Source organism: Anticarsia gemmatalis, chromosome 6, assembly GCF_050436995.1.
Source record: "Anticarsia gemmatalis isolate Benzon Research Colony breed Stoneville strain chromosome 6, ilAntGemm2 primary, whole genome shotgun sequence".
Lineage (NCBI taxonomy): Eukaryota > Metazoa > Arthropoda > Insecta > Lepidoptera > Erebidae > Anticarsia > Anticarsia gemmatalis.
In genome coordinates this window covers 12,990,423-13,016,785 of record NC_134750.1, presented here as the reverse complement: position 1 = coordinate 13,016,785, position 26,363 = coordinate 12,990,423, and the positions used below count along the sequence as shown (strand labels likewise).

The 26,363-nt window shown below is 34.4% G+C and overlaps 2 protein-coding genes across 2 annotated transcripts; one reads left to right on the top strand and one right to left on the bottom strand.

Moving 5' to 3' along the window:
* Positions 1 to 4,383: 4,383 nt before the first annotated feature.
* Positions 4,384 to 12,969, top strand: LOC142973916 (uncharacterized). The gene is made up of 19 exons (XM_076115951.1): positions 4,384 to 4,540; positions 5,070 to 5,236; positions 5,724 to 5,935; positions 6,325 to 6,496; positions 6,822 to 6,956; positions 7,156 to 7,267; positions 7,457 to 7,605; positions 7,842 to 7,992; positions 8,695 to 8,862; positions 9,165 to 9,313; positions 9,496 to 9,649; positions 9,888 to 9,991; positions 10,260 to 10,405; positions 10,856 to 11,013; positions 11,222 to 11,321; positions 11,496 to 11,619; positions 11,982 to 12,101; positions 12,397 to 12,469; positions 12,732 to 12,969. The coding sequence occupies exons 1-19, from the start codon at positions 4,457 to 4,459 to the stop codon at positions 12,915 to 12,917; spliced, it is 2,664 nt and encodes an 887-aa protein (XP_075972066.1). The 5' UTR covers positions 4,384 to 4,456; the 3' UTR covers positions 12,918 to 12,969.
* A 5,358-nt stretch (positions 12,970 to 18,327) lies between these two features.
* Positions 18,328 to 26,115, bottom strand: LOC142973795 (uncharacterized). Its single transcript, XM_076115804.1, has 9 exons — positions 25,938 to 26,115; positions 25,683 to 25,862; positions 24,465 to 24,695; positions 23,789 to 24,018; positions 23,223 to 23,387; positions 22,928 to 23,006; positions 22,439 to 22,642; positions 19,675 to 19,859; positions 18,328 to 19,228 (listed from the first exon to the last, which is right to left on the bottom strand). Exons 1-9 carry the CDS (start codon positions 25,938 to 25,940, stop codon positions 18,994 to 18,996), a joined length of 1,512 nt encoding a protein of 503 aa, XP_075971919.1. The 5' UTR covers positions 25,941 to 26,115; the 3' UTR covers positions 18,328 to 18,993.
* Positions 26,116 to 26,363: the final 248 nt, after the last annotated feature.

The following is a 26,363-nucleotide window of genomic DNA, read 5'->3' as shown; positions in this document are numbered from 1 at the left end:
CAAGTTACATGCCTCGCAAACTTGCGCCAAACACCTCTACCTCCAAACCCAAAAGACACTAAGTGCAAAACACCAGCCAACAAAAGTCAAAGATAAACAGAAATGACTTACGACTGTACGGAGGCGACACGGCGACGGAACGAGCCAGCCTGTCGCTTCGCAGCTAATAAACAGATAACGGGGAGATAATTTACATTTTCCACGATAAAGTACCTCCTGTGTGCAACCGGCCGAAATGAGACGTCCCTACTACAGAGTACAATTTAGAGTTACGAGGGAACGGGAGAAGTTAAAAGCTTTTGGCAAGGTCGGAGGTTTTAAAATTTTGGTAGAGCTTTTTTACCTTTACTGCAAGATTCTTAATTTCGAAAATGTATTGATCGAGTTACACTGATCATGTTTACTGGCTGACTGAACAAATATATTTATCACGTTTAGTACCATGCGCGATAGTTTGAAAAAAATAATATTGCAAGATTAGAGACAGAGCAGACGGCTGTAAGTAAACATGTGCTGATTAAAGTCTTTTAGGGCTTCGATGGAAGAAAGACCAGGAAGGCTGACCCCACTACCATATGGAATTTATAGCATGGAAGAGAGAGAGAGAGAGGGCTTGGATAAAATGTTTGACAGCGAATTTATAGAGGTAGATCTTAGTATGTTTTTCACTATTTCTTTTTTTCAAAATAAAGAATATACAATTTTTTCCCGCTTGTATACAGTGTTCTTTCCGGATTATTTAAATACTAATCGGTTCATCTGTTTAGCTGTAAAAATGGCAAACAAACACACAGGTCAGGTCGGTCAGGATACGTATTGCAATCAAAGACTAAGGAGCCTTTTCCCGCAATTTCAATCGTCTCCCGCTAACTCTTGTACAATACTCCACTCAGCTAGTTACAATATTTCACAGGGAACGGACATTTTTATAGGTATTTAGCGAAAACGTCGTTCCAACGGACCAATTTGCAAGTTGTTTGCGTGCTCAATAAATTGTCGTGAACATTCGCTAAATTACGTTGTAACACTGACGTACGGTGAAAACTGTTATGATCATTGTGGACCTCGCTTTGTTTTCATAACATGCTCTTGTTATTTTAAGGGTAGGGAAGATTAAAATATATTGTGGACTGAATTATTGTGTTTTTTTTTGTTTATCCCAGAGGTCTGAGTGATGTGTACGTAATATTAAAAGAAAGGAAAATGTATTCTCGTTCTCATATTAAAACATTTAACTTTTCCTGTAGAATTATCAACAATAAATAATATAAAATATAGAGCTTTCACGAAATAAATTATTAGCTAGATCAAACACCTTAGTAAGTTCGACCTCTGAGACAATGTTATGTTATAAATATGTAATAATTTGATATATAAATCATTTGATGCCTTTAACTCATGTATTAGGCAAAGAGGAGCTAGAAAAATCGTCGGCCTCTAAAATATGACTACGACTGCTATATATAAAGGTGCCATAGAGCTTTGACACACTACACCTCATCAAACTGACCGGCATTTTATATTTCACATTCTCTCCCAAACTTTAATAAAACCGAAACAAAATATTTCCATATTACACTTTAAACAAATACCTTAAAAATTCTTTCGAAAAAAATTAAATTCACACGTTCCCCATGGAATCCAATAACTGACAATGTAATGGATCCCTTGAATTTTATCTTTAAAACTCTACGCTTCGTATGAACATGATACCGCTCAAAGGGAATAAGGGAAACGACGAAATAATAAACTATTTTACATCAAAAAGAACCTATATGACAAAATGTCATGTCAATACTTATAACATTGAATTTAAAACTCTCTTGTTTTGCTAATTTCGACTCTGTTACTTTTGAAATATGAGTGATATTTCAATGATAGTTGATAGCAAAAATTGATAGATATTTTTGATGTCAAAAGGAATATTGGAGGCGATGTATCATTGAATTTGATTTGAATTTATTACTTGAAACGTGTTGTTATTGTTCAAAGTGTTTGATGTGGCAGTTCTTCGAAGGTTTCGCTTTGATACTGACGTAGATTAGCTTGCATTTATTTAGTAGGATTGATAGTTTAGTGGTGGTTCCCATAGGGTATTTATTTTGATTATAGAGTAGTAAAAGGGTTGCAGACTTGTCTTTGTTGATTTCTTTTGTAGATTTTTCTGATGCTTTGAAGGTATACACACAAGACATTCTGTTATTTTGCTGTCATTGTAAACGAAGAACAGCTTTTGAATATATTAAGTCGTAAACTGCCTTAGCTCAGCCTGTTCATGCCTTCATAATTACTTATTATTGTCTTTCAGGGACTTTCAAGTCCCTCTTAACAGTTTAAAGTAAAAAAAAGCTTTGTTGTCCTCTTTTTTGCTCACCTGACACATTCGTTAGAAAGAAAGAAAGAGATGAATGATGAATATGGTGGTAGGTCCGTAATTCCACCTCATTTGGTGGGACCCTGATCCCATTAATAAACGGCAGGGATAACCGACTGATGATAACGATGAATTAATGAAGAATTGATATTTTACCGGCTAAAACTGGCTATCAATAAAAACACCTCCTAACATAAAATCGTCACACGACTTTATCCACATGACGTTGACGCGTTAAGAGCTAAGCGTCGTTGTATCGTGTTCCCGCTAGATGTCTCCAGGGTGCTCATAATACGATATAGCCCAAAAATATGAGTGTACCGTCGAAAGCGACGACTGTAATGGGAATACCTGACAATGTGAGTTTTTCAGTTACGATGTAAAGCAACTTTTTTAAGGTATTTTTATTATATTGTGTCTGTTGTTATTGTAGGGTAGTCAAAACATTTTAAGCTTGCTTTAAAAATTTTGATCTCTGAAATGACCTTTTTCAACGCAGTTTACAACTGTGTCTGCAAGTTTCGATGATTTGACTATGAAGTTAATTTTGGTAGGTACAGGCAACCCGATATTTTACAAACTGCGTAAATTCAGAGGGTCGCTTTGATTTGACTACGTTACGTACGGCAATTTGGTATAGGAATCATATAATAAACTGAATTAACTGTGATTCATTTTATCAATGAAGTGTCTAGTTTCTTCATCTTTTTAATAAAGTCTACTGATTAGTGTTGTGAGTATTGCTGCTTTTCAGGTTTTGGGGATCAGTTTTAGTTACCTAATCTAAATTTCCAACATTTGTGAAAAACCATATATAAGAACTAAATGTAAGTAAGTATCTTTTGTGTAAATAAAGAATTTTTTTTTTTTTTTTTTTCCAATTTTGATTTGCTCTACCTTTTTAGAGCCTTCTAGTTCTTCTTAATGACTACATAATATATGTTAAATCCAATTTTTACTTAAGTAAATCAACATTTTTTTTCGTAAACTTTCCATTTCACAGGTAAACATAAACATTATCACGTAACATCACTGGCTGTATAAAAACACCTCGAATTCACGACCCGGTAAAAACGACGCTAAACGATCATTAACCACATTAAAGGGTTTGCTACAATACCTTTGCCAAAAAAAAGTATAACAAAAAAAACAACGTTTCCACCTCCCGCCGCCAGACGGCGCTGCGGAAGACTTTACTACTTCCGTTGACAAGATGGCCGGCGTTCAGCGCAACCGGAAACTGCGGCGAGAGAGCCCAAAAACACGATAAAAGTATTCATTTAAAAACCTCACAACAACAAATCCTTTCACAAGAAAAAGTCAACCTTATTTTGTTGGCACTAAAGTTTAGTATCGTATGATAAGTATTGGTGGTTATGTCATTTTTAAATGTAAAAGGAAAGCAATAACTAAGCAACGTGCCGTCAAGTGCGATCGGTTATTTCCCGCATTGAATATGATGTAAGTTTTCCGGAGTGGCGATAACGTATAATGGTATCGTTTGCCCTTTCATAGGCTAAAAGAGGCGTTGTATTGTGACTGTGGGGTTTTGTTCAATGGGGGAGGTTTACGGTAATGTTGGACTTGTTTGTACGTGGAATACGTGGTTGGGACTGTTGAAATGGAAATATATGTAATTTTAGATAGTTTTTGAGTTAGTTAGCCTAGGTATCATGCAATGGTAGATTTTATTATTGATGTAATATTAAAGAGATGGAAAATGGTTAACCTGCTAGGAACCCTCTACAGCTGGCCTCAAAAGTACTTCCATAATGAGTAATGGTTAGGTTTTACATCCACCACGCTGCCTTAATGCCGTTCAGAATTTTATATTCCATCAGGTATTGTATCAAATAGATTTTTATAATCTATTGACGAGATTACAAACAATAAGAAAACTGCACATACATAATTACTTTGAGTATTAGTAGCTTTCTTATTGTTTGAATGAATTGAAAACTACTAAGTTTTGAGGCAAGTCAACCATGGCCATCTCGAAATAGGCGGGCTCTAATAATATTAATTTATGTAGGTTATGTATCCAACAACATTTTATTTTGTAATTATTTCCCTAAATTGACTATGTCTTGTGACTATTACTTTACAAAATGGAGGGACACTTTAACAAGATTGAGAGTTGTCATTGGTTTAGATGTGGAGTTTCAGGTAAATACTAACATAACTATGCTCTAATACCTACTCTACTTCTACTTCCCTTAACCTAGTATTCTAGTAAGTAGACTGTGTATAAGTGTGTTTGTATAAGAGTGTGTGTATAAGGGTGTCTAGATTAATTTGCGCATTTTATTACTACGAAAAAGCTTTGCAAAATATCGTCCAAAGAGCTATCGCTGCATTTGTCAATGAATATAGTAGTAATCTACTTTTAAAGAAGCACCTTATCTGTATGAAGCCAAAAAATGATTTAATTTCTTTTAATAATATTCGCAAGTAATAGCTTCACATTTTATTGAAGAAATGCACTATTTTTTAAGAATTGAAATAGTGTTTGGTGTAACCAGAAAAATATTACAATGTTCTAAAAGCTACAAAATACATATTTACGGTCCGAGTCTTGTATCTACATACATACATTCATAATATCACGCCTGTCATACCCGAAGATGTGGTGTACAGTGTATAAAATACACCCACGTCACCCACGCTTCTTGTCTGTATTAAAATCTTATTTCAGACAGAGAAAATGCACGACCAGCAACTATCAGATGCGGTTCACAGAATATCTTCAGTCCTAGGCCAATACATGAAGATATACAACGACGCGATAGAATGTGTTCACAATAACTTGCAAGTGCAGAAGACTGAGTACATGGATCTTATTGTTAATGCTGTTGTTGCTAGGTTGGTAAGCAGCCTTAAGTATCTTAGCATTCTATAGGAGGTATGACAAAGGATCGAGTTAGTTCCTGTACAAAATCGTGACACATAAAATTACACCTTAGATATATTGGACGTGCTTAAAAATACTTTTTTTAGTAACAACACTGTTTTTTTTATCCCATTACTGTGCCACTGCAGGGTAAGGGACTCCTCCCAAACGAGGGGGAAGGGTAAGGCCTTGAGTCCACCACGCTGGTCAAGTGCGGGTTGGGGACTTACTCCAACAACACTGTTACTCCAACGAGCCTCGAATTTCCGAAATCCGTGTTATCAAATCAGTTAACAGAATTAAACTTGAGTATTTTATTTTCTTGGTTTCCTATTGATTGTAATCAAACCCAGTGCCGTAAATCCTAATCCAAAAATACTTAAGTCCATGTTAGATACTATTAAAGTATCAACAAATTTGTGGTTAGCCGGAAAAATATATACTATATTCGTTTCTCAGAATAATAGAACTGAAACACAACCTACAAAAGCTAGAAGGCAGTCACAATCACTTCTTCGGCAGCGGTCTGATCGTCTCCAGAAACACGCCGTTTGACGTCGAGATGACCAAGTTACTAACAAAGGTCAAGAGACCAGCACTCGTGGAAGCAGCTATCAAAGATGCGCTACAAAGGGTGAAGGAGAAGAGAGAGGCTATGGCCCAACCAGAAGGTACTACAATTACAGTTTATTTTGTTAATGTAGACAATTACCTTTTCTGTTTCATTATCTGCCTTACGTATTTAGGTAAATACGCTTACCAATTTTAGCATCTAGTTTTTGAAAAGTTATTAGTAGATTTCAGAGTCGGCGCGAAAAAAATGAAATTATCGTAAGTGATCTCCACTCAGTACTCAATCTTTCTTGCATTGTTCATTGGGTAATAGTTTTCAGTAATGTGATATTTACAAATATTTATAACGAGTACGGTTGTAATTTGTGCACGCAGCTTATTAAAAAAAAAAAATATTAATCAGGATCTACGTTAAATAACAGGTTAAGTAAGCAGTAAATTTAAACAAAACATGTCTCTCTTTTATCGTAATTGTTGTCGTTCAAAGTCGTTGAAGAGGAAGAAACAGAGGAACAAATCAAACATAAACAGTTCCTAGCTGCGTGGGATGCACCTAACAATGAATCTGATGAGGAGAAAGAGGAAGTAGAAGAATTAACAGAAGAAGAACTGCAAAGAAGGAATATGATTAATTTGATCAAAGCTCATGAGAAAACCAGGTACCTTTGATACATTTATTGAGGGCATGCAAAGTCCCCAACCCGCAATTGGCCAGCGTGGTGGACTCAAGGCCTAACCCCTCCCACATTATGGGAGGAGACCCTTGCCCAGCAGTGGGACATTAATGAGTTAAAAATTTAATTAAAATTTAAATTTAACAACTGGGTTATAACACGATACCCTTCGGTAAGACTGGTTGTCAGACTTTCTAGCTTCTGAATACTGCTATCGCCTGTCAAAGATCTTTGAAAATGGCTCTAAATAATAGCAATATTTTTCTTCCGTATTCCATATTTAGATTTGAAAATTAAATATCTTTTGCAGACAAGTAACAAGGTCAATGAAACATCAGAAGCTAAAACGGGAATTTTGGGCAAAGGAACTAGGTGGTACAGCTAACCCACAAGCAAGATATGAACTGAGAGAGAAAAGCGCGCAAATTATACAAAAAGTTATCCGGTACTTTAATTTTAAATACATATCTTCTTAATTAATATAAATATTCAATGGTCACTTCCCCAAAAATGTACCACAAAAAGTAATAGTAAAAGCTTAAGTAGAAACATTTACTGCCTACCTTGATTAGATCTTATGCTAACCTCGAGCATAACCTAAAACTCCGATGATCAAAATAATATCTAGAAATAATTGTTTTCAGAGCATTTCTGAAGATAAAAAGGAAAAGAGTGGACGATTGTAAAGTAGCTCAGTTATTAGGATTAACTTTCTGCGAACATGCAAGTCTAGGAAAACACGTCCCAGTTGAAGAAGTAGGTATTATTTTAAATAAAATAATATATCTACTTACAATTTTACCATTTTTGTAAAATATCTAAGATTTCTGTGAGATTTAACATTCACTGATACATAAAAGGCGCTGTTTTTATGAATAGTCAAAATATCTTCGACAACCAACATCATGGTATCACTATTTAGTGATATCACACTCACATTTTCAGAAACCCACAAATAGTCCAGAACTTCAAGATAAATATAAAAAAGAACTGGTATCGGAAAGAGATAAACTGAAAGAACTTTTTATGAAGAGAAAAGGCATTGAATTCGCTGGCGATTTTCGTGATGGAATCAGACATTGGTTTTATGAATGGTAAGATGCACTCTTCGTAATAATTGATCCTTTTTAGGGTCAAACGCTAATCCAATAAGTAACCAAATTATCTTATATTTTTTTCTGTTACCATTATATGATCATTATTTAATTTTCGAGAACACTACAGTCAAAGAAAACACACTTATGGTACTCAATAAAAATGTAAAATTACTAATTTACTACATTCGATCTAAAAATAAACTTCTAGTTAATATTGTTGAATCGCATTTTAGGTTTGAGTCCATACAAGTAATCCATGGCATTCCCAAGGATGGTCTTATTGCTATCTACAAAGGTGAGGTCCCTGACCCCCTCGAGTGGCTTCAACAATACGAAGAGATGATGAAACAAAAACAAGCCAATAAAGGAAAATCATCACAGCAAGTACGACAGCTTTATTTTGGCTTAAATCAATGTATTAAATTAATAAATTATTTCAATCTATAAATATCCCTTGGCTCGGGGTATCCTCCTGGAACGAGGAAATGGTCTAGCAATTTGTCGCCAGTTGCCTGAAGATCGCGCATTCTTTCAAAAACCAAGGTTTCCTTACGGTCAATTCTTACACTTTTAGATAGAGTTGTTTATATAATTACGTTGTTGTTGTTGTAGTTGTTTATATACTTTTTTCCCATACACAGAGACTATAGATGGCAAATTAGTAGGTACACTCCTCACTAAGTTCCCTTGCCTTATTTACATTAAATACTTCTGAGCTCGTATGTGACACAATTTTTAAAATTCATTGGAGAAATGGGTGATGGATGTAAACCCTTGACCACTTGCATAGAAAACAATATACAATTAAGGCCATAGTTAAACGGAAAGGATCCAACCCACACTATGGGTAAAATGAGTTATGTATACCAAAACACTCCTTGAAGTTAAAATTTTAATATCACGAAAACAATCCAAGTAAAATTCAAACCCACCATGAAGTTATAGTCCTGAGTTAGTCCCAAAGTTAAAGTGATCTGAACTTAAAAGTTAAATATCTCGAAACTACGTCTGTGTGGGTTGGATCGTTTCCGTTTAACTATGGCTATGCCTAACCTACTCAATATTTAAAAACAATGAAATCTGTAGTTAAAAATGGAGAAACAGGAAGCGAAACGTTTAGAAAAAATGGCACAACACGAGGCGGCCAGACAACAGAAGTTAGAAGCAGCTCTCTTGAGGAAAATGATGAAGAATCCCAACATGCATCCAGGATACCACTACCCAGAGTCTAAGAAAACTGAACATCTGATTGAGGTGAGTTATCTAAGCCATTCTTAAAAATTTGGTTTATTATGAAAGTCTACGACAAATAAAAAAATCTTCCTAACGTATGTTTTGGATATAGACTATCAACGGCACTTAAGAAATTCTTCAAACTGTTTTTTTTTAATTATTGAAACGCAGATATTTGCAGTTAGTTTGTTTAGCTTGTAGTGTTTAGAAATTTACTGGACATAAAAAATGATCGAGGATTGTTATTTAATCGGCTACCTTCTAACTTTATCGTGATCAAAAGATAGCCTAGTTTAAGATTACTAAAACCTTTAATACTTTAGGTTGTGGAAAAATACCACGACTTTTGGGATGAATATGACGCTGAAGCCACAGAAGATGTAAAACGTAGATATATGACGAAATTGAACGTCGATGATGCTTACAAGGACGCTAAGATAGAAATATTGCAAGGAGTTGATGAGCATATGGGGTAAGTATTAAAACTAGACGTGTTTACTCGCGAATTTAATTAAAGAAAAGCCAAACATTTATTCTTAATGTCTTCTGTTTTAGTAAGAATAACCATGCCCTAGACAAAATTGTATAGTTCTATCGTCAAATATGATTGTCTTGTAAAATTACAGTAGTGTAAAATGTTAAAATCTGTTCCAGAGAGGAATACCGTAAACTGAAGCGTGCTCTGAAAGAAGATTATAAAAATAACGACGAGGTGATGCCAGAAGTGGAGACCAAGCGTAAAGGAAAGAAGAAAAAGAAGAAGAAAGTTAAAGCAATACCAAGTGAAAGAATAGCAGACAACTTAGAAGTAAAATAAGTCATTAAATTCTTTCTTTATAAATTTAACTATGAATCACTTACATATAGTAAGAGGTTTAAAAGTACGCATAGTCGAAATTAGAGAATTCCCAGTAAATAAGTTTCATAAGTTACGAAAATCAAGAGAAGTAAATGGCAATGCCATTTCATTACGCTAAGAGTCTTCAAAATACAGTCTGCAGTAATTTTATATTTTGATATGAGTCAATTATACATTTATTTTACAGGATTTAGCGCTACATGGGTTCGTGATAGAATACGAAGAAACAAAACTGGAAAGTTTTAAGGGTGATCCTAATTTTGCTGGAGATGACTTACGACGTATTATTCAGTTAGTCACTAACACTCTTTTCATATCATTGTTCGTTAACTTACCAACTTAGTAACAATTATTTCCATACAAAAGTAAATGAACGGAAGGGTCTGACGTTATTATCTGAAAATAATTACCTGGCTTTAAATGCTTCCATTAATTTGCTGCCTAAAAATGTAACACCAGAGTCTTTCAAGGCTTTCAAACTAAGAATGTCTTTGAATATCAAGGCTTCACGTCGAACATCATTGGGAACCCATCTTAATCTATTTTACTAATTTCTTAGGCCAGCATATCCACAGAACTATGAACTAAGAGCCTTCTGGTGGGACAGATGTCACGCCGTCAATCACGGCTTACATAGAATTCTATTGGTCGGTCCTGATGGCAGTGGGAAAGTACGCCTTGTTCATGCTTTGGCTTCTTTAAATGGTGGGTTACTCTTTACTTAAGAAATTTTATTATAGTTCACCTATCGCGTATCATAGGAATGACCTAGAATGGGGTTTAAACTGCTTAATGAATAACATTCTCATGGTATAAAAAGATCTAGTAACATGCGGTATAGGTATAGTAATCTACTAGCAGTATGATAGTGTGATATCCTGATCTCATTGTAACTGGTTGTACTTTGTACTTTAATAAACGTTTTTTAATTTCATTTCATAGGTTCTTAAGATAGCAGAAGACGCTACCAATGAGGTTAAAAATTTCGTCAAAGCACACAGGGCTATCGATTTTAAATGTAACCTTTGTACTTGTTAATACGACATAGGTGTTAATCTTTATTCACACATAAATATTCAACCAACTTCTTCCCAAAATACCACTATATCCCAGTAAAACTACAATCGCCAAACTTCTCATATCTCCCCATTTCAGACGCTATGCTATTTGAGCTGGATCCATACAAGCTGCCTGTAGATTTTCTAACCCCGGTATATGTGAAGATGCTTGTGAAAAAGGTGCTAACTGCTGCCAGAGCTGTACAACCGGCTGTCATTCACATCAGACATATTGAGAGACTTTACTATAAGAAAGTAAGTTTAATTTGTTTAAACAATACCTACGCTGTTCTGTAAATATCATCTCAATCTCAAAATTTGAAAAGCTAAGAGTTTGGGATCCTTCCTGATCCTGTTCGGATAAACAATTTCTTTTCTCTCGAACCAGTCAAAAAAAATAAAATTTAAACAACACTCAACCTTCTGCATTGACGATTTATGCAGTAAGTATATATTTTTGCAGGAGCCAGAAAACGCAGAAGTACGCCTAGACTTCGTCAAACGATATTTCGTACAAGATCTAATAAAGAAAATTAATAAACACGACATGATAACAGTTGTAGGTAAGGTTTTGCGAATCACCGATGAAATTAAGTTACTACTAACTAGCTTGCGTCATCTTACTGCTGGGAAAGGCCTAACACCATTAATATATTTATTCTTAATTTTTTGATATCTACTTTGTTTAATGAAATACATAAATCAGAAATAACTTTATTACTGTGAATGCTTTGCAGGAACTTGTTCCGATCCTTGGTTAACAAGAAGCGGACAAATGGTGAAGAAATTCCCCATAATAGCTCTTGTACCAAACTGCACTTACTCTACTGCCGTGCAGTTGCTGAAAGAATGGGTTGTCAAGTAAGCTTCATCAATATTTCACTTTAATATTTTTCATGTATAGAGAGGTGAATAGAACATGGACATTCGACACCTGTTTGTTTGTGTTTCAAATTATAGTCTCCATAAATAGAGCATATTGCTGTTTACTAAACACTGAGCGGCTGCTTGCCTAAACCTGAAATCCAACCCGAAAGCTCGGGACGCTAGTCGTTTACAACCGCACCAAATTTGCAAACTGAAAATGTAATGTAATGGAAATCGAATCTAGCCAGCTTTAGCAGTTGAAAATTAAAAAGTTAAAGCCTTTAGCCAGCCATTAGCTGTTATTTTACCAGTCGTTATGCCAAGCAGTTTACTTTTCTTTCATTATGCAATTACAGATATCCTTTGATTCCACAATCGTTTGATGTCAGCTGCTTAGCCCAAGTGCTGCAAGGATACAGTTACGGATACTTAGAAGAAGTGCTGGATAAATTTATGGACGAAGAGAGACGTGTCAAGTAACAAATATTTACATACTGTTGATATCAAAGAATAGAAGTTTGTAGGAATCGCAGCCAGTGATGAAATGGTCAATTATTATATCGATGAGAAAAAAGCGTGATTTATACATAGAATAGTCCGCACTGAAACACTATTCACACAAATTAATGATGCATCTGGCGAATACATAAGTAGAACTTTAAAAACTTTCTTTACTTGATCAATGATGGACTTTGTGACGTTGTTTACTGTTACCTAAAACCCGGACACATTCTTGAAAAGCGTAACATCATATTATTTTTTTTATTTTAGAATAGCTGCTCACGGATTAAAGCCAATGGAAGTTTATAATTTCATCATTGAAGACACATCTCACACCAAAGTTGTAAGTATTAATAAACAAAATTTATTCTTACCTACTTTGTGTGTCAATGCGTAATGTACCTATAAGATTTGATGATTATGAAACCTCCGACCTAATTCATGGATTACTAAATGGTCGATTGATTTTTCATTATTTCTGTCGGAAAATTTTAAATAATACCTTGGACTTCTAGTAAAAGTCTAGCCCTCTGTTACAATAGCGTTTGCATACGCCTCTACTTTATAAATTACACCTTTGACTTAACGTTTGGGAATAACTACAGGAATACGACCGCTATCTAAAGTGGTACTACGAACGAACTCCGACTGGTACAAAAGAGAGGCAGCACATAGCAGATCAGCTAACATTCAAACAAGCAGTCGCAGAGTTTGAAGAGAAAATGGCAAAGAAACGCAAACAGAAGTCTGCTCCTAATAGCGCGGTTTCTAGCAAGACTAGGCTGCGTTAAATGTTTTTATAACAAGTTGATATATTATTTTCTTCCATAGGCCTATGTAAATACAAGCAAAATTATTTAAAAGCTGCTGTGTTTCTTTTGTTAATAGCAAAATATATTATAGCAAGCGAACAGAATATGTTAATATCCGCCTCAGGAATGTTGACCAAAACAGATTTTATTAAAATCTAGCTAATCCTCACACGATATTTCTTTGCTTTTTTAGGTTTTCTCTTCACAAAACCCTTCCTCGTATCTAAAAAATAATTCACAACTACAATAACGACAATAAGAAATGGTTCAGCCGTTCTTCAGTTTTACGCCGAGTAACAAACACATTTTTATCATTCATTCTCATTATCTATACCAATATTATAAAGCTGAAGAGTTTGTTTGTTTGTTTGTTTGTTTGTTTGTTTGTTTGAACGCGCTAATCTCAGGAACTACGGGTTCGATTTGAAAAATTCTATCAATGTTGGATAGTCCATTTATCGAGGAAGGTTATAGGCTATAATATCATTAAGCTACGACCACAAGGAGCAGAGAAGCAGTGAAAAATGTTACAAATCTATACCAATATTATAAAGCTGAAGAGTTTGTTTGTTTGTTTGTTTGTTTGTTTGTTTGTTTGAACGCGCTAATCTCAGGAACTACGGGTTCGATTTGAAAAATTCTATCAATGTTGGATAGTCCATTTATCGAGGAAGGTTATAGGCTATATATCATTAAGCTACGACCACAAGGAGCAGAGAAGCAGTGAAAAATGTTACAAAAACGGGGAAAATTTTGACCCATTCTCTCTTATGTTACGCAAGCGAAGTTGCGCGGGTCAGCTAGATAAAAATAAAGATGATTTCCATAATTTTTTCCATTCCTTTTTTAATGCGGTAAAAAAAATTGTTATAAAATGGTATCGTTAACTTGATAACATAACAAATATAAAAGCATATTATTCAATGACAACAAATTTCAAAAATTCGTCCTTTATCTAACGAGAAAAATCTAATATAAATAAACATCAACATTTATTAACAGCCAATACTCGTTAAACACATACCATTAATACAAGCAAATTGAAAACGCTTGCGATTCGGCGCAAAATAAACAGGACTTTTATATTTTTTTACACTGAGTTGCAAAGATAAGGGCAGTGCAAATAAAGGGCTTGTGTCGATATAGCTTGATTCTTATCTGTTACGTGTCGGACCAACGCTGACGAAGCCGATTTTATTTCTTTATTGCACAAAAATGCTAACTTTCACTGAAAGGGTAGGGTGACTATGTTAGGGGAGTTTTGGCAATGTTTTCTAGTGATTTAGTGGTGTTGGTACTGATCGTGTGTAGCGCAGATACGTTGGGGTAAGTATGTGAAATATTACCCAATAATATATTTTCGGTAAGCAAATACTATGTCTGTCTAAGAACCAATTGATAACAAACTTAATGTATAGTATATTTTATCAATATCAATATTTTAGCCTGAATGAATGATTATGTTGAAAATGATTTTGTTTTGATTTGATTCAATGTATAGGTACATAACATACAAAGTAACATTTTGCCTCTTTTAAGTAGGTACCTGATGATGAAGGCGGCGGTGTTTAGGTACTATATACCCGTGTTTCGCCATTTACAATGTTAGTCTCATGTAACGAAGAACGAACCATTTACCATATAAATCCCGGAGCGTTACCAAACACTAGGCTACTAATGAGAAAATTCTAATATAAAAAAGTCGAGTAGCCTTTTGCCCGACCCGGGAATTGAACCCAAGATCATGATGATCATGAACCTCATGATCGACTATCGTATACACTATCGCCCAGACCAGAGAGGCAGTCAAAGATCAGGTGAATATCTATTCAGTGGTTTAATCTTTGAAAAAGTGGAATTTTCATTTCAATTAAACATTTTCAGGAATATTTTTCAGTCACCCTACAATCCACCCTTTTAATATTCAAGCGGTGTATTTGGAATTAATTTGAGTCGTTTAAATATTTCCACCGTCGAGCGTCGAGTGGCGGCGGCCAGTAATTATTGTTTGAATATCACTTCTAGTTAGCCTCTGTTTGCATTTGTATGTTTGTGCAAACTTTTTAATATAAATGTGATGTTTTGGAAATATAAGTAATGGTAATTGCTTTGTTAATGGATGGTGGTAATTACATTTGTTGGGGACAAATATTAATATGGAAATTGGTACACTAGTAGGTAGACGTAGGTATTATATACCTTTTGTAAATTAGGGACTTTTTCCAGTTTGTTGATTCGTATCTCGCATAAGATAGCTATCACTATTAATTGAGGTTAACTAACTTCAATATAAATAAGAATAAATTAATATACGGTACCTGCGGGTATTAAGGCCTGTCGGGTAATAAGGCCTAAATAACAAAAAACGTACGAAATACAGTAGTAGACGATCAAGATTACAGTCACACAAGCTCAGAGCGTATAAAAATTGACTCCAGTAAAACGTAAGTTGTTTAGAAAATATCATATTTACAAACCTGTATTGACTGTCCGCTTATTAATTAACGTATGCTTGTCCTTAGATTACCGTCTTAAGAGATTTGTAGTTATAAAAATTATATTATTATTCTTTTCTGTAAATAGGTGGTTGGCGGATATTAAGGCCTATAAAATTTTACGATAGGCCTTATTATACTCCTATTTTTTTAACTGCTATATAAGTAGGAGCGTGTTTTTAAAATGTTTGTTAGTAGGTAGTATATACGTAGTTTATATTTTCAATTTATTTATTATGGTTTTCAGTGCTTACAGTCACGATGCCTCCCAAACGAGCATTGTGGTCAGAAGGCGATCTGACAAAAATAAATCACAAAAAAAAAATTATCGGTACGGTCATGCCTGCAAAGAAGATAGAATAGATGATGCAATGAGGCAATGTTCGCGATGCTTCAAGTGGTACCACGAAGAATATGTCGGTTTGAATGCAGAATATACTGATGATTTTCAATGTCCTGATGGATGCGAATAAGGACAATTTATTTAATTTATTAAGACTACTATGCTTTCTATTGACTTATGTTAATGATTATTGATGTCAAGAATACTAATTTACTTAGTTTAAGTTGATTTTTGAATAGTTTATAGTATAGGCCTTTTTACCCTACCCTATTATAATAAGGCCTAAAGACAGCGTTTTTTTAAAAGTGATATAATGTTTTAGTTTTAAGCTTTAGAAGCTATTTTTTGTTTAAACTCGGTAGTAATATAAGTACATGACTGATTATTATAAAAACTGGTTGATTATATTGGATATTCTTCATTTTATTACAAATCTCCCTTAGCTAGGCCTTAATACCCGCGGGTACCTTAGTTTTCTGGCTAATCCGGTTTTTGGAGGTATTTTTTTTTGGTTATTTTAACAAATAATCATAATGAATTTTACCACTGTAGATAAGTCATAATATAAGGTAAAGTTAATCAGCGCCTCTTCCGAATGCGAGAAGAACTAATGTTGGTATTAAGATCTAACATATTGTGCTTCCGTTTTTTGATGTCGATTCCTCAAACAATCGTTCGATAAATATTGTCTTCTTGTATCACATTCATACCTGTAAAAGTTATACATTCGGCTTCCAGCGCATCATTCCTGTGACTCGAATAAAACTGGACGTTAGCAGTTATTGCCTATGCCAGGCCCCCGTCACTCGGCCGTACCTACAACGATAAGTGCCTACAAATTCGCGTGGCGTCGGCGCCACTCCGGGAGTCGAGTGTCGACGCTCACGCGCGAGTGCACTGCTTGCGTTTATTAGAAGTTTTATGAGTAATATTATTATAAAAACGTTTAAAATAGAAAGGCAGGTTTAAAGCATTGCTCATTTGATGGATGTTTGTCGAAAAAGAAGGACGAGGGATTGTCATTTTTGTTCATTACCTGCAGATGAGGAAAAGGGAAGTTCAAATTCATTTAAAAAAAATATATAAAACTTTACAGTACCTACCTACCACAAAATAATAGTACTAACTATAATTAGTTAGGTACTTTGTTGATACCGTAAAACGGGGTGAATAGAAACAATTTTCAACTTTGTCCTAAAAATTTGTAGCGAATAACTTGTTATTTTTATTGTCAGGTTGTTTTATATCATGTCCGGCGCCATGAAGAAAGAGTTAAAACCATATTTGTCCAAAAATATGCATAGTTTTACGATATTTCATTTAAAAAATGGTCAATTTCTATTCACCCAGCGATAGGGGTGAATCGAAACGACCAAAGGGGTGAATGGAAAAATTGTGTTTTAAAACGTTTTTTCAGTTAACAATATTGTATCTTTATAGATAAATATACACCTAAAGAGATAAACACTCCAAACAACTCATTAGAAAAGAAATTCCACTTTAAATCCAAAGTTTTGAAAAAAATGTATGGACCATTAAGGCATTCGAGGACGGTTGACTTTGAAGCAATTTTTTGGGTATAAATATCAATTTAAACATTTAAACAATTATGACACCGCAGAGAAGTAATATCGACGTGTAATCATTTCAAATTTGAACAAAATTCTTAAACGAGGAGTACTCAAACATTGGGCTTGAAAACTTTCCTGATTTTTTTTCTATTCACCCCGCGAATTCTATTCACCCCGTTTTACGGTACTAACAATATGAACTCATGTCTGAATTATTAAGGAATTTGATACTTTATAATTACGAGAGCAACTTGCAAATGTGACTTTTTGTTTATGGGGATATTTCAACGATTTTGGTATCAAATGAAAGGTCTAAGACTAAAACTATTTTATCCGTTTGAATGATATAAATCGGTTCACAGGTTTAGGACATATGAAGAATATAAAATAGTAAAAATGTAAACAAACCAAAACAGGTAGCAACGATGCGGCGAGCCGACAACCCTAGCGTCATAGGTAACGCGTTACTCTACGCCAGACAGTGACAGAGTTACGCGTTAAAAGAGAGCGGGAATACTTAGGTGAATATGTCGTTAGGTACGGAGCGCTTATACGAGCTGAATTAGACTTTGTTGCTTAGTGCCAAGAGTCGTTATTTCTATAAATTGTTACGGGAAGTGCGTGTTCTGTAAATTAGTACTTATTATTCTGTGCCTATGCTTTAAAGTAGTAACCTGCGACATACCTCTAGAATACCAGCGCATCTAAGGGAATAGTTAAACTATAAAGATATCCTTCTTCCTGGCATGATCAGAGCCAGATATTTACTATCATTGACGTTATTAAATGAAAATGACTATAATAGCACAGTTATTATTGTCGATTAATAGACAATGACACTATGTTAGTAGTTGTTATATAGCACCTAATGGAAATAGGTTTCGTCTCTATAAACTAGTGTCCAGAAATTACTAGTCCCTAAGAATTAAATAGGTTAACTATGACAAATGTATGTAGGTCTTTCAAATAAAATACGCAAATAATTTTAAAAATTTTATTCATTAAAAGTCTAAAATAGGACGGAATTAAATCACAATACATCAGTCTTTCATTAAATTTAAAAATGAATACATAACTAATACTTTAGCGTTTACTCAAAATAGTACATATAAAAGCTACAAATATCACAAAATGAGAATAAATTTTCTCGAACCAGCGAAAAATATTGACTATTTGTTTACATAAATATGGAAAAAGTTTTAGCTAGTAGGTACATTTAGCCAATAGCCTGTTAACCTAACCGATTCTTCATAGCTACACAATAAATGAAATGTTTCTCTGTCAATATTCATAAAGTAAGCGCGTATATTGTTTCATATTAAGCATAATATTTTGATCTTAATATTTAGTTTCTTTTCTACGCGTTATATATCACTTTATGATAAAACTTACTTAGTTATTTTATTTTTGTATTGCATTAAGCAGCTAGGACATAATGAAAAACCAGATATTATTAAATAAGCATTGATTGAGAATAAACTTCATAAGAACATATGGACAGGCAATATTTTACTGCATTTATAGTCAAAAACCTTCTAAAATTGGATTACTGACATATGATTTGGTATCAACAATAAATCAACCCATCAAAAACCATCCTAATACTCGTCATCAAAATGAATATCACTATCGTCACCTAACTTACATCAGAAATCCCTCAATATTTTACACTGAGCATTACACTTAGAGAACCGACGTGGTCTGTTGCGAGAGATGGCCAGTCCTTCAATGTCCAGTGTCGCGAGCTCAGGGCTCTTGTCGGCGCCGGCGCGGAGGGCGGGCAGGTCGGCGGGCTGCACCACTCCGGCCTGAAGGTAGCCCAGCAGTGGGGCAGCGTGCTCTTCTATCATCTTCTTGCGCTCTTCTGCTACTTCTTCTAGCCTGGAATGTGAAGGAAAAGTATTTGTTAAGAATTATAACTGTGATTTTTATATGAAATAAAAGACGTTAAACTACTTGGAGATCTCAATTTGTAGGCTATAGGATGGTCAATACACAATACATAAAATCTGGAGCTCAAAAGCTTTTGAGATGTATTTCAAGGGCAGAATGAAAAAAAGATAAAAAATTCAACTATCTTAATTTTCACCAGCATCCAAGGTATCGGTAAAAAAAATATATTTCCCTTCTCAAATCTTGCCGAGGACAATACACTAGAAATGTAATAATTTGTAATGTGACTGAGTGCAATAAGGAAATAAATAATGATTGTTGAAGAAGACTATAAAAAGTAGTCTATTAATTTGGGTAGAATCAATAAATGTAACCCAATAACGTCCCACTGCTGAACAAGAGTATAATAAAATATAAAAATTAGAATAACCCACCATTTCTTATCATAGTCCCACACATAATGCGCCCTCTGTTCCTCCATGGCGGCCTCCTGCTTCCTCTTCTTGGCATTATCTTGTATCTGTTTCAACAGTTCCTGAGAGTACAAACGTCCTTGGTCTTTCTTCTTTTGCTGTTTCGCGCGCTCTTTAGCGTCGTCGGCCGCCATTTTAGCTTCGGACTGGAAAATTTTGATTAAATTAAGGTTTGTTTAGCAATATGGTGTTGAGTGATTATGGATGAGAAGCTTAGATAGTGAGTTTGAATAAAAAAGGTGATGTTTTTGTATTTCTTTTAAGCAGAATTAATGTCAAAAAGGCCAATATAAAAAGTGAGGTTGAGTAAAAAATATTTTGATGTTTTTCTCAGCAGGAAGTAATTATTTTCTGTTATGAATTTCTTGTAGCTTCTTTTTTCATATTAATTAGCGTGTTATGAAATGGGCTGTATTGAATTTAGCTCAAGTTGGTACAAAACATGAAATACAATGGAAAGAGTTGTTTGACAGTGAGTTTGATTAAAAAAAGACCAGTTAACTAGGCAGTAAGATGGTTTTTAGTCACATTTTCAAGCTTTGAACACACACATATTCATAAAAGTATAAACTTACAGTTATCCAAATAGCTGCTTTAGATGAAACTACATGTACTATTTCTACAACATTATACAATCAAATTAATGTGTGGAAGATAATTTAATATACAGAGAAAAGTAAAAAAATGAGGCTCGCAAAAAAGGTAATACAATCTTATACTGTCAATTGTCATCAAAATGTAACAAGAGTATGTTTATTCTCCTCCATTCATACAGAACTTCTTAATACATTTTGATGTTAAAATGAATCATTGATTGTAACATATTAATTCTAGTTTGGTAAAATAATACTTTCTTGTATTTATTAGACAAATAAGTTTCAACAGCAAAATGTTATACAGATTTCTTCAAACTGAAAGAACTTATTACAAATACAATCACAGCTAACCTAACACAATACACAATACTAAGCTGGGAACTAACTTAGAGGAAAAGCATGTAACGTATTTTACTGTATCAAGTGAGTATGCAAACTTAAAAGGCCATATGCACACAAGGATCTAAAATGTCTGAAATAAATATTTCAAACACAGTTCTTGAGTACAGCGGCCTTTATGGTACACGTAAAGTTTATTGACCGGATCGAAGTTAGTTCTTATGGAGATAATCAATCTCCACAAATATGAATCAATACTTAATTCCGAATTTGAGTATAAAAAATATAACAGTTTTAAGAACCATTAGAAATACAGAGTTACTCACATGAAATTGTCCATCTATCTATAGTTTGTTTAGTCAATAGTGCGAAAGTTCATCAAGCTACCAGAAAAGCTTTGTTACATTTTAACGACAGACGAAACTGTCTTTAAACGCACGGTGTGAATCTTTAAAGCGTAGACTGTAAATTAACGAATATAATTTTTTGTGTTTAACCATAATATTGTAAACTATGATAACTTTTAAATTCATAACGTGGTCACTCTAACTCCAACCCAGTCAAGAACTTTAACATATACCAACTCACTCTTCAGACACTATCAAATACCCACATGCTAGACCTCTAAATGAGTACGCAGCTATACAAATATCTTCTTCCCGCAGTACTGATGTCAGAGATACATGTTAGCGCTGCGTATAAAAGACTGATGATCGTACCGATCAGGCAATTATGCGTAGTACCAAACATGTTTCATTGTAACTGATGCGATGTGCCTGGAAACTTCTATAAATGTTAAAAATATGAGAGATATTCTACATTTTCAAAGACTTGATAAACATTAAAATTTAATGAAAACAAAAATTCTTTAACATAATTTATGTAGGTATCACTCAATCATTATTACAAAGTTGTGTTTAATTGAAGTTGGGAATTTCACTAAAGTCATTATTGCCATTACTATGAAACAATGGCAAAATCGTCATGAAATGACTCTCATAATTTACTACTAATTATTTATAAGAATATAAAACAACGAATTTAATGAGAGCTTGCTATTCCCATGTTTTTATTATCTGGTTAAAAACTATACAGTTAGCTATATCTCTGATTAACGAAAAGCACCAAATTCTAAGTAATGTTTGTAAAAATCTTAAAATTGTTATTGAAAGTATAAATTAATGTTCAAGTATACAAAGACATGTTAGAACGGGTTATTATTATATTAATTCTTATTCTTCATTCTTGCATTTAGTTGTAGAAGTCTGCATCCCAGCGCTACGTATAAAAGACTGATGATCGTACCGATCAGGCTTTTATGCGTAGTACCAATTATGCTCAATAATACCACTGTTGGAATGAACAAGTTACACAATACACATTAAATATAAAAAAAATAATATAGTATTCAGTTCAAATGTTGAATTGGATCGTAGAACCAATCTGAATCTACATACATTACCTTTATTAATCCTTAGTCTAGACATGTAATAGAAAAAACAAAGTCAATAAAAAATAAGAAAAATCGCGATCGCAAATTTTATGAAAGAGAAGTGTCAGTATATAATGTAAACTTTTCACATCCTTAAGTATAAAACATATCAAACTATGTCTTTCTTGATAACAAATTCTTTGTTTAACAATAAACTTCATAAGCCTGCAATATCTTTGCCTTGAAATCCAAAAGTACGAGCGAAACATCCATCTCTATTCATCGTCATCTTCAAGAGATGGGACACACGCAGTCTTGAACAACGGATTGTAAAAAAAATGCTGTAATCGTCACTAACCTTAACTCTAAACTCCGCTTCCTTCTTCTTCTCTTCTCTAGCCAATCTCTTTCTGTTCTCCATCTGTGCGGTGAGAGCGTCCTTGGTCTCTCGTCTCACTCGCTCCATCTTCTCTCTCTCTTTGATATCGTCTTGCACATTCTTCTCTAAGTATTCTTGCTCTTGCAGTAGTTTTATTATGTCTACTCGGGCTTGACGTTCGGCCTAAGCAAAGTAATTGAGATTTTAGAATGCTGTCACCATTTTTTTTTAATGATTGAAATTAAACTTTTAAGTTACAATGCTGATAACCACTTAAAATGAAGATTAAGATTTCCTTGTTTGGCTTGGTAATACTTAAGTTCTTTAAGATTATGCTATGACCTGATTATGACAAAAATATATGCAGTGAGACTGCATATAATATTCTTATAGCCTCAGGGAAAGTCATAGATTATGTCTTCAATACTAAAAGAGGTATATTGTGAAATAATTGCAATATGTAATTACCTCATCAGCTAATATTTTCGCGGCAATTCTCTGGTTCAACTCTTCCTTTTCTCTTTGTTTGCGCTCTCTCTCAGCTATTCTGTAAACAACATTCAACATCATTAACTTATTGACAGCTCAGAATCACCCAGACCACGTAAAATACAGTTTTTGAGAGACACTTGACAAGCCTGTTGAAGAGGTATAACCTTTTATAGAAGGACAGTGACAAATAAACAAACTTTGAAGTCTTTGCTTGGTACCAATTCCATTGAGACAGAACCCTAAAAAAAACAACGGAAAAATATAAACTTACATGGCAGAGCTTCTATCTGAGGCCGCTTTTTGTTGTTCTTCTATCTGCTTTTCTTCTATGACGACCATTTTCTTCTGCTTCTCCTTCCACGCCATGCGAGCCTTCTGGAACGTCACCATCTCGTTGCGGGTCTTCTCTTTCAAGTCGTGTTTCTGTTTCAGCTCCCTGTGAAAGAGGATTTCTTTAATGTCATGTTAAGAGGGCAAAGACAATGGCATTCTTTTTGTGACTATTGATACACAGGTAGAAATTTTAAAGCCTCTGTGCATCAACTGATAATCAAACCGGGGACTGGTATGAGTTAACTTATTGATTTAGAAATGCTTTTAATTTTTCATAATAAATAAAAAAAAATTATCACAATCCAGAATATTCCTCAATTCAATTCATCTTATTCCCTAAACTAAACCTACACCCAATCAAGTCAACAAAAGTAGACCTGAAATATTTCATCACCAAACATTGATCATTCAGGAACCACACCCAAGACCATTCATTATGACAACCAATAACACAGATCAGTAACAATCACAAAAACACGGCAGAAAACGGAAGCTGCAACTTACCGCTTATCCTCATCAGATATCGTCCTCATAATCTCTTCAAGCATCTTCTTCTCTACTAACGTGTCTTCATACTGACACTGTCTTTCCAGCTGACGGTTCACGAGCTGCTGTTGCAACTCCCTGCAGTACTGCGTTGTACGCTCCAGTTTGTCTTTCTCTTCCTTCTCTTTGGCTTCAAAGTCGTTGTATAGTGCATTGAGTGTGTAGTCATTTGCTTGTTTCGCTTCAGCCTGAAAGGTTTTAGTGTTTTAGGAACTGTTTTCGACCACCTAATGACAATATCCTACAAAACTTTGAAGTTATTACAAAGAGTGAACAGGAGTTTCTTGCCAGCTTGCAGTTTCTTACATTCATAAGATGCCTGTATTTGACCCAAATGAAATTTTTGATTCCAATTATTTCTATTTTTTGGTTAATCTCTTAAGTCTGATAGTGGAAAATTCAAGAAAATAATTCTAATTTTGATGAGAAATTTCTGTTCACATATTCAGAAATCGTCAACCTGTAGGTGAAAGGTTGAAAGGCTGTGACCAAATCAAAATCAAATCAATAATCAGGTCAGACGCAGATTGACCTACTTATTTACTTTAAGTTAAATGAACACAACAATATGAAAAGCAACCATAATTCAATCAGGAAACAAAGACAATTTGTACAAAAAAGAAAAGAAACTAACCTTTTCCTGCAGCTTCCTATACTGGTTATGCAGCATCTGTTGTTGGAGATCTCGGCACACATAACCCGCTTGAAGCTTCTTAGCCAAGACTCGTAGACTCGGATCTTTCTCCCTCAAGTAGTGTCTACGAAGAAGATTGCACATTTCTTCTCGACGTATTTCTGCTATTTCTGTACCGAGAGCTGTTTCTTTTTGTGCGCGGGCGTTGACTATGGCTGCGTGGTCGGTTCGCTAGAGGAAAATATGACTGTGTGAATTTTATGACAACATATTGTTATTTTACCTAAGTTTCTTAGCTGTGTATTTTAAGTAAAGTGTACCTGAATGTATTGCAAACAAGATCGGTACTTATACTGTAAACACAAGTGTCAACCTAATTGTAAGTCTTTATGCCAATGCAAAGTAGTCTTAAATGCCTAATAAATTACCTATACACAATTTATCACTTATGTAACTGACCAGTACATAACAAAGAAGGCACTTTACTCTTGCAGCAAGGGAAATTTTGTTAATAAGAAGTAATAAGCAGTCCTGTTTGACAAGATGTATAGATGCGAATGTGGTGCTCTATGATCTCTACCTAGGCCTATGGAAAAAAGGTGTGGTTTAAGGTATTTACAGCATAGCTCTTTATTCTTTGAATCAACTTGGAGGAATTAAATACAAGCAATAATGCACTTTGTAAAATGGACACCACATATTTAGAAATAAGTAACATAAATAGCATGTAACAAAAAACAAGCTAAAATAAGAACAATACATTTAATTTAAAGAAGATGACAAAGCACAATGCATTACAAAAGCATTAGCACAGCAAATAAAATCTCAAGTATTGATTTTCATAGAACAGACAAAAGTAGGGCAAGGGTGGGGCCATATGCAATCTAAAAATTTGATTCCAATTGGATGAAATATGTAGCCTTTATGTATTGCTGAACTGTTAGGAACAAAGTTTTAAACCCAGACAAAAGTAGATAGACAAAGGATGGTATAGATGTTTAATTTACCAGGTAAGCACATAGAAACGCATAATAGTCACTTTTAATAAGAATTATCACCAAGAGCTAGTCGATTGCGCAGTAATTATTAGAAAAAGAACATCGATGACTGAACAAAGCAACCTTTTCACAGTCTACCTTCAAAGTAGAGCATTTGTAAAAATCAATAAAACCGTTTACGAAATCACAAGACTAATGCATTATTCAAGGACATACTAACCTCTTGAAAATCTTTCTCCATTTCGGCCTCTCGCTTGATGAGCGCCAGGCAACGCCCCATCCGCCCATCTTCCATGCGGCTGTTCAGCCATTGTATGTCCAACGCCCGCTGGAATGTCTCCAACTCTTTACGACGAGCTTCGGTTATCGCATTTCTCTGCAACTCCGTCTTCCCCTCCTGCTACAAAATTACGAAAAACACATGTTAACACATTCCGCAAGATAAAATACCGAGAGCCAAAATTTGCTCACTCACCATTATGATCCCAAGTAACGTCTAAAGCAGCACAAAATGTCCGGACGCGGTATAAATAATATAAAAATAGAAATACTAATCGATCGGCGCGCGGCGATTCACTCAGATTTTATTGATTTTCAAATTTTGTTTAGAACGCGCATCGGCGCAGATGTCACTTATTGAGTTGCCAGAATAAAAACGATAAAATTCCCCTGATCGTCCCAAGTGACCTAAATAGTTGCCTTATACAAAGAAATCCTCATATCATTTATTTATACTTTGTATCGTTCCCTTAAATCTATTAAAATAAAATATTTAAATACCGAAGTTCCCGGGGCTATTTATGTGGAATAAGGTTGGCAATAAATAGAAAACTGCATTCAAATTATATTGTAAAAAACCTTAGTGAGACTGCTTATAACACCAATTTCTTTTTCTCTCTTT

Excerpts from the sequence above, each read along its gene's own strand:
- LOC142973916 (XM_076115951.1), top strand. The coding sequence starts at position 4,457 with ATGTCTTGTGACTATTACTTTACAAAATGGAGGGACACTTTAACAAGA. Across the intron at positions 5,237-5,723 it reads GTTAATGCTGTTGTTGCTAG|AATAATAGAACTGAAACACA; the intron begins GTTGGTAAGCAG and ends TTCGTTTCTCAG. Across the intron at positions 9,314-9,495 it reads GGAGTTGATGAGCATATGGG|AGAGGAATACCGTAAACTGA; the intron begins GTAAGTATTAAA and ends AATCTGTTCCAG.
- LOC142973795 (XM_076115804.1), bottom strand. Across the intron at positions 24,696-25,682 it reads TGGAGAAAGATTTTCAAGAG|CGAACCGACCACGCAGCCAT; the intron begins GTTAGTATGTCC and ends ATTTTCCTCTAG. Across the intron at positions 19,229-19,674 it reads TGGGACTATGATAAGAAATG|GCTAGAAGAAGTAGCAGAAG; the intron begins GTGGGTTATTCT and ends TTCACATTCCAG.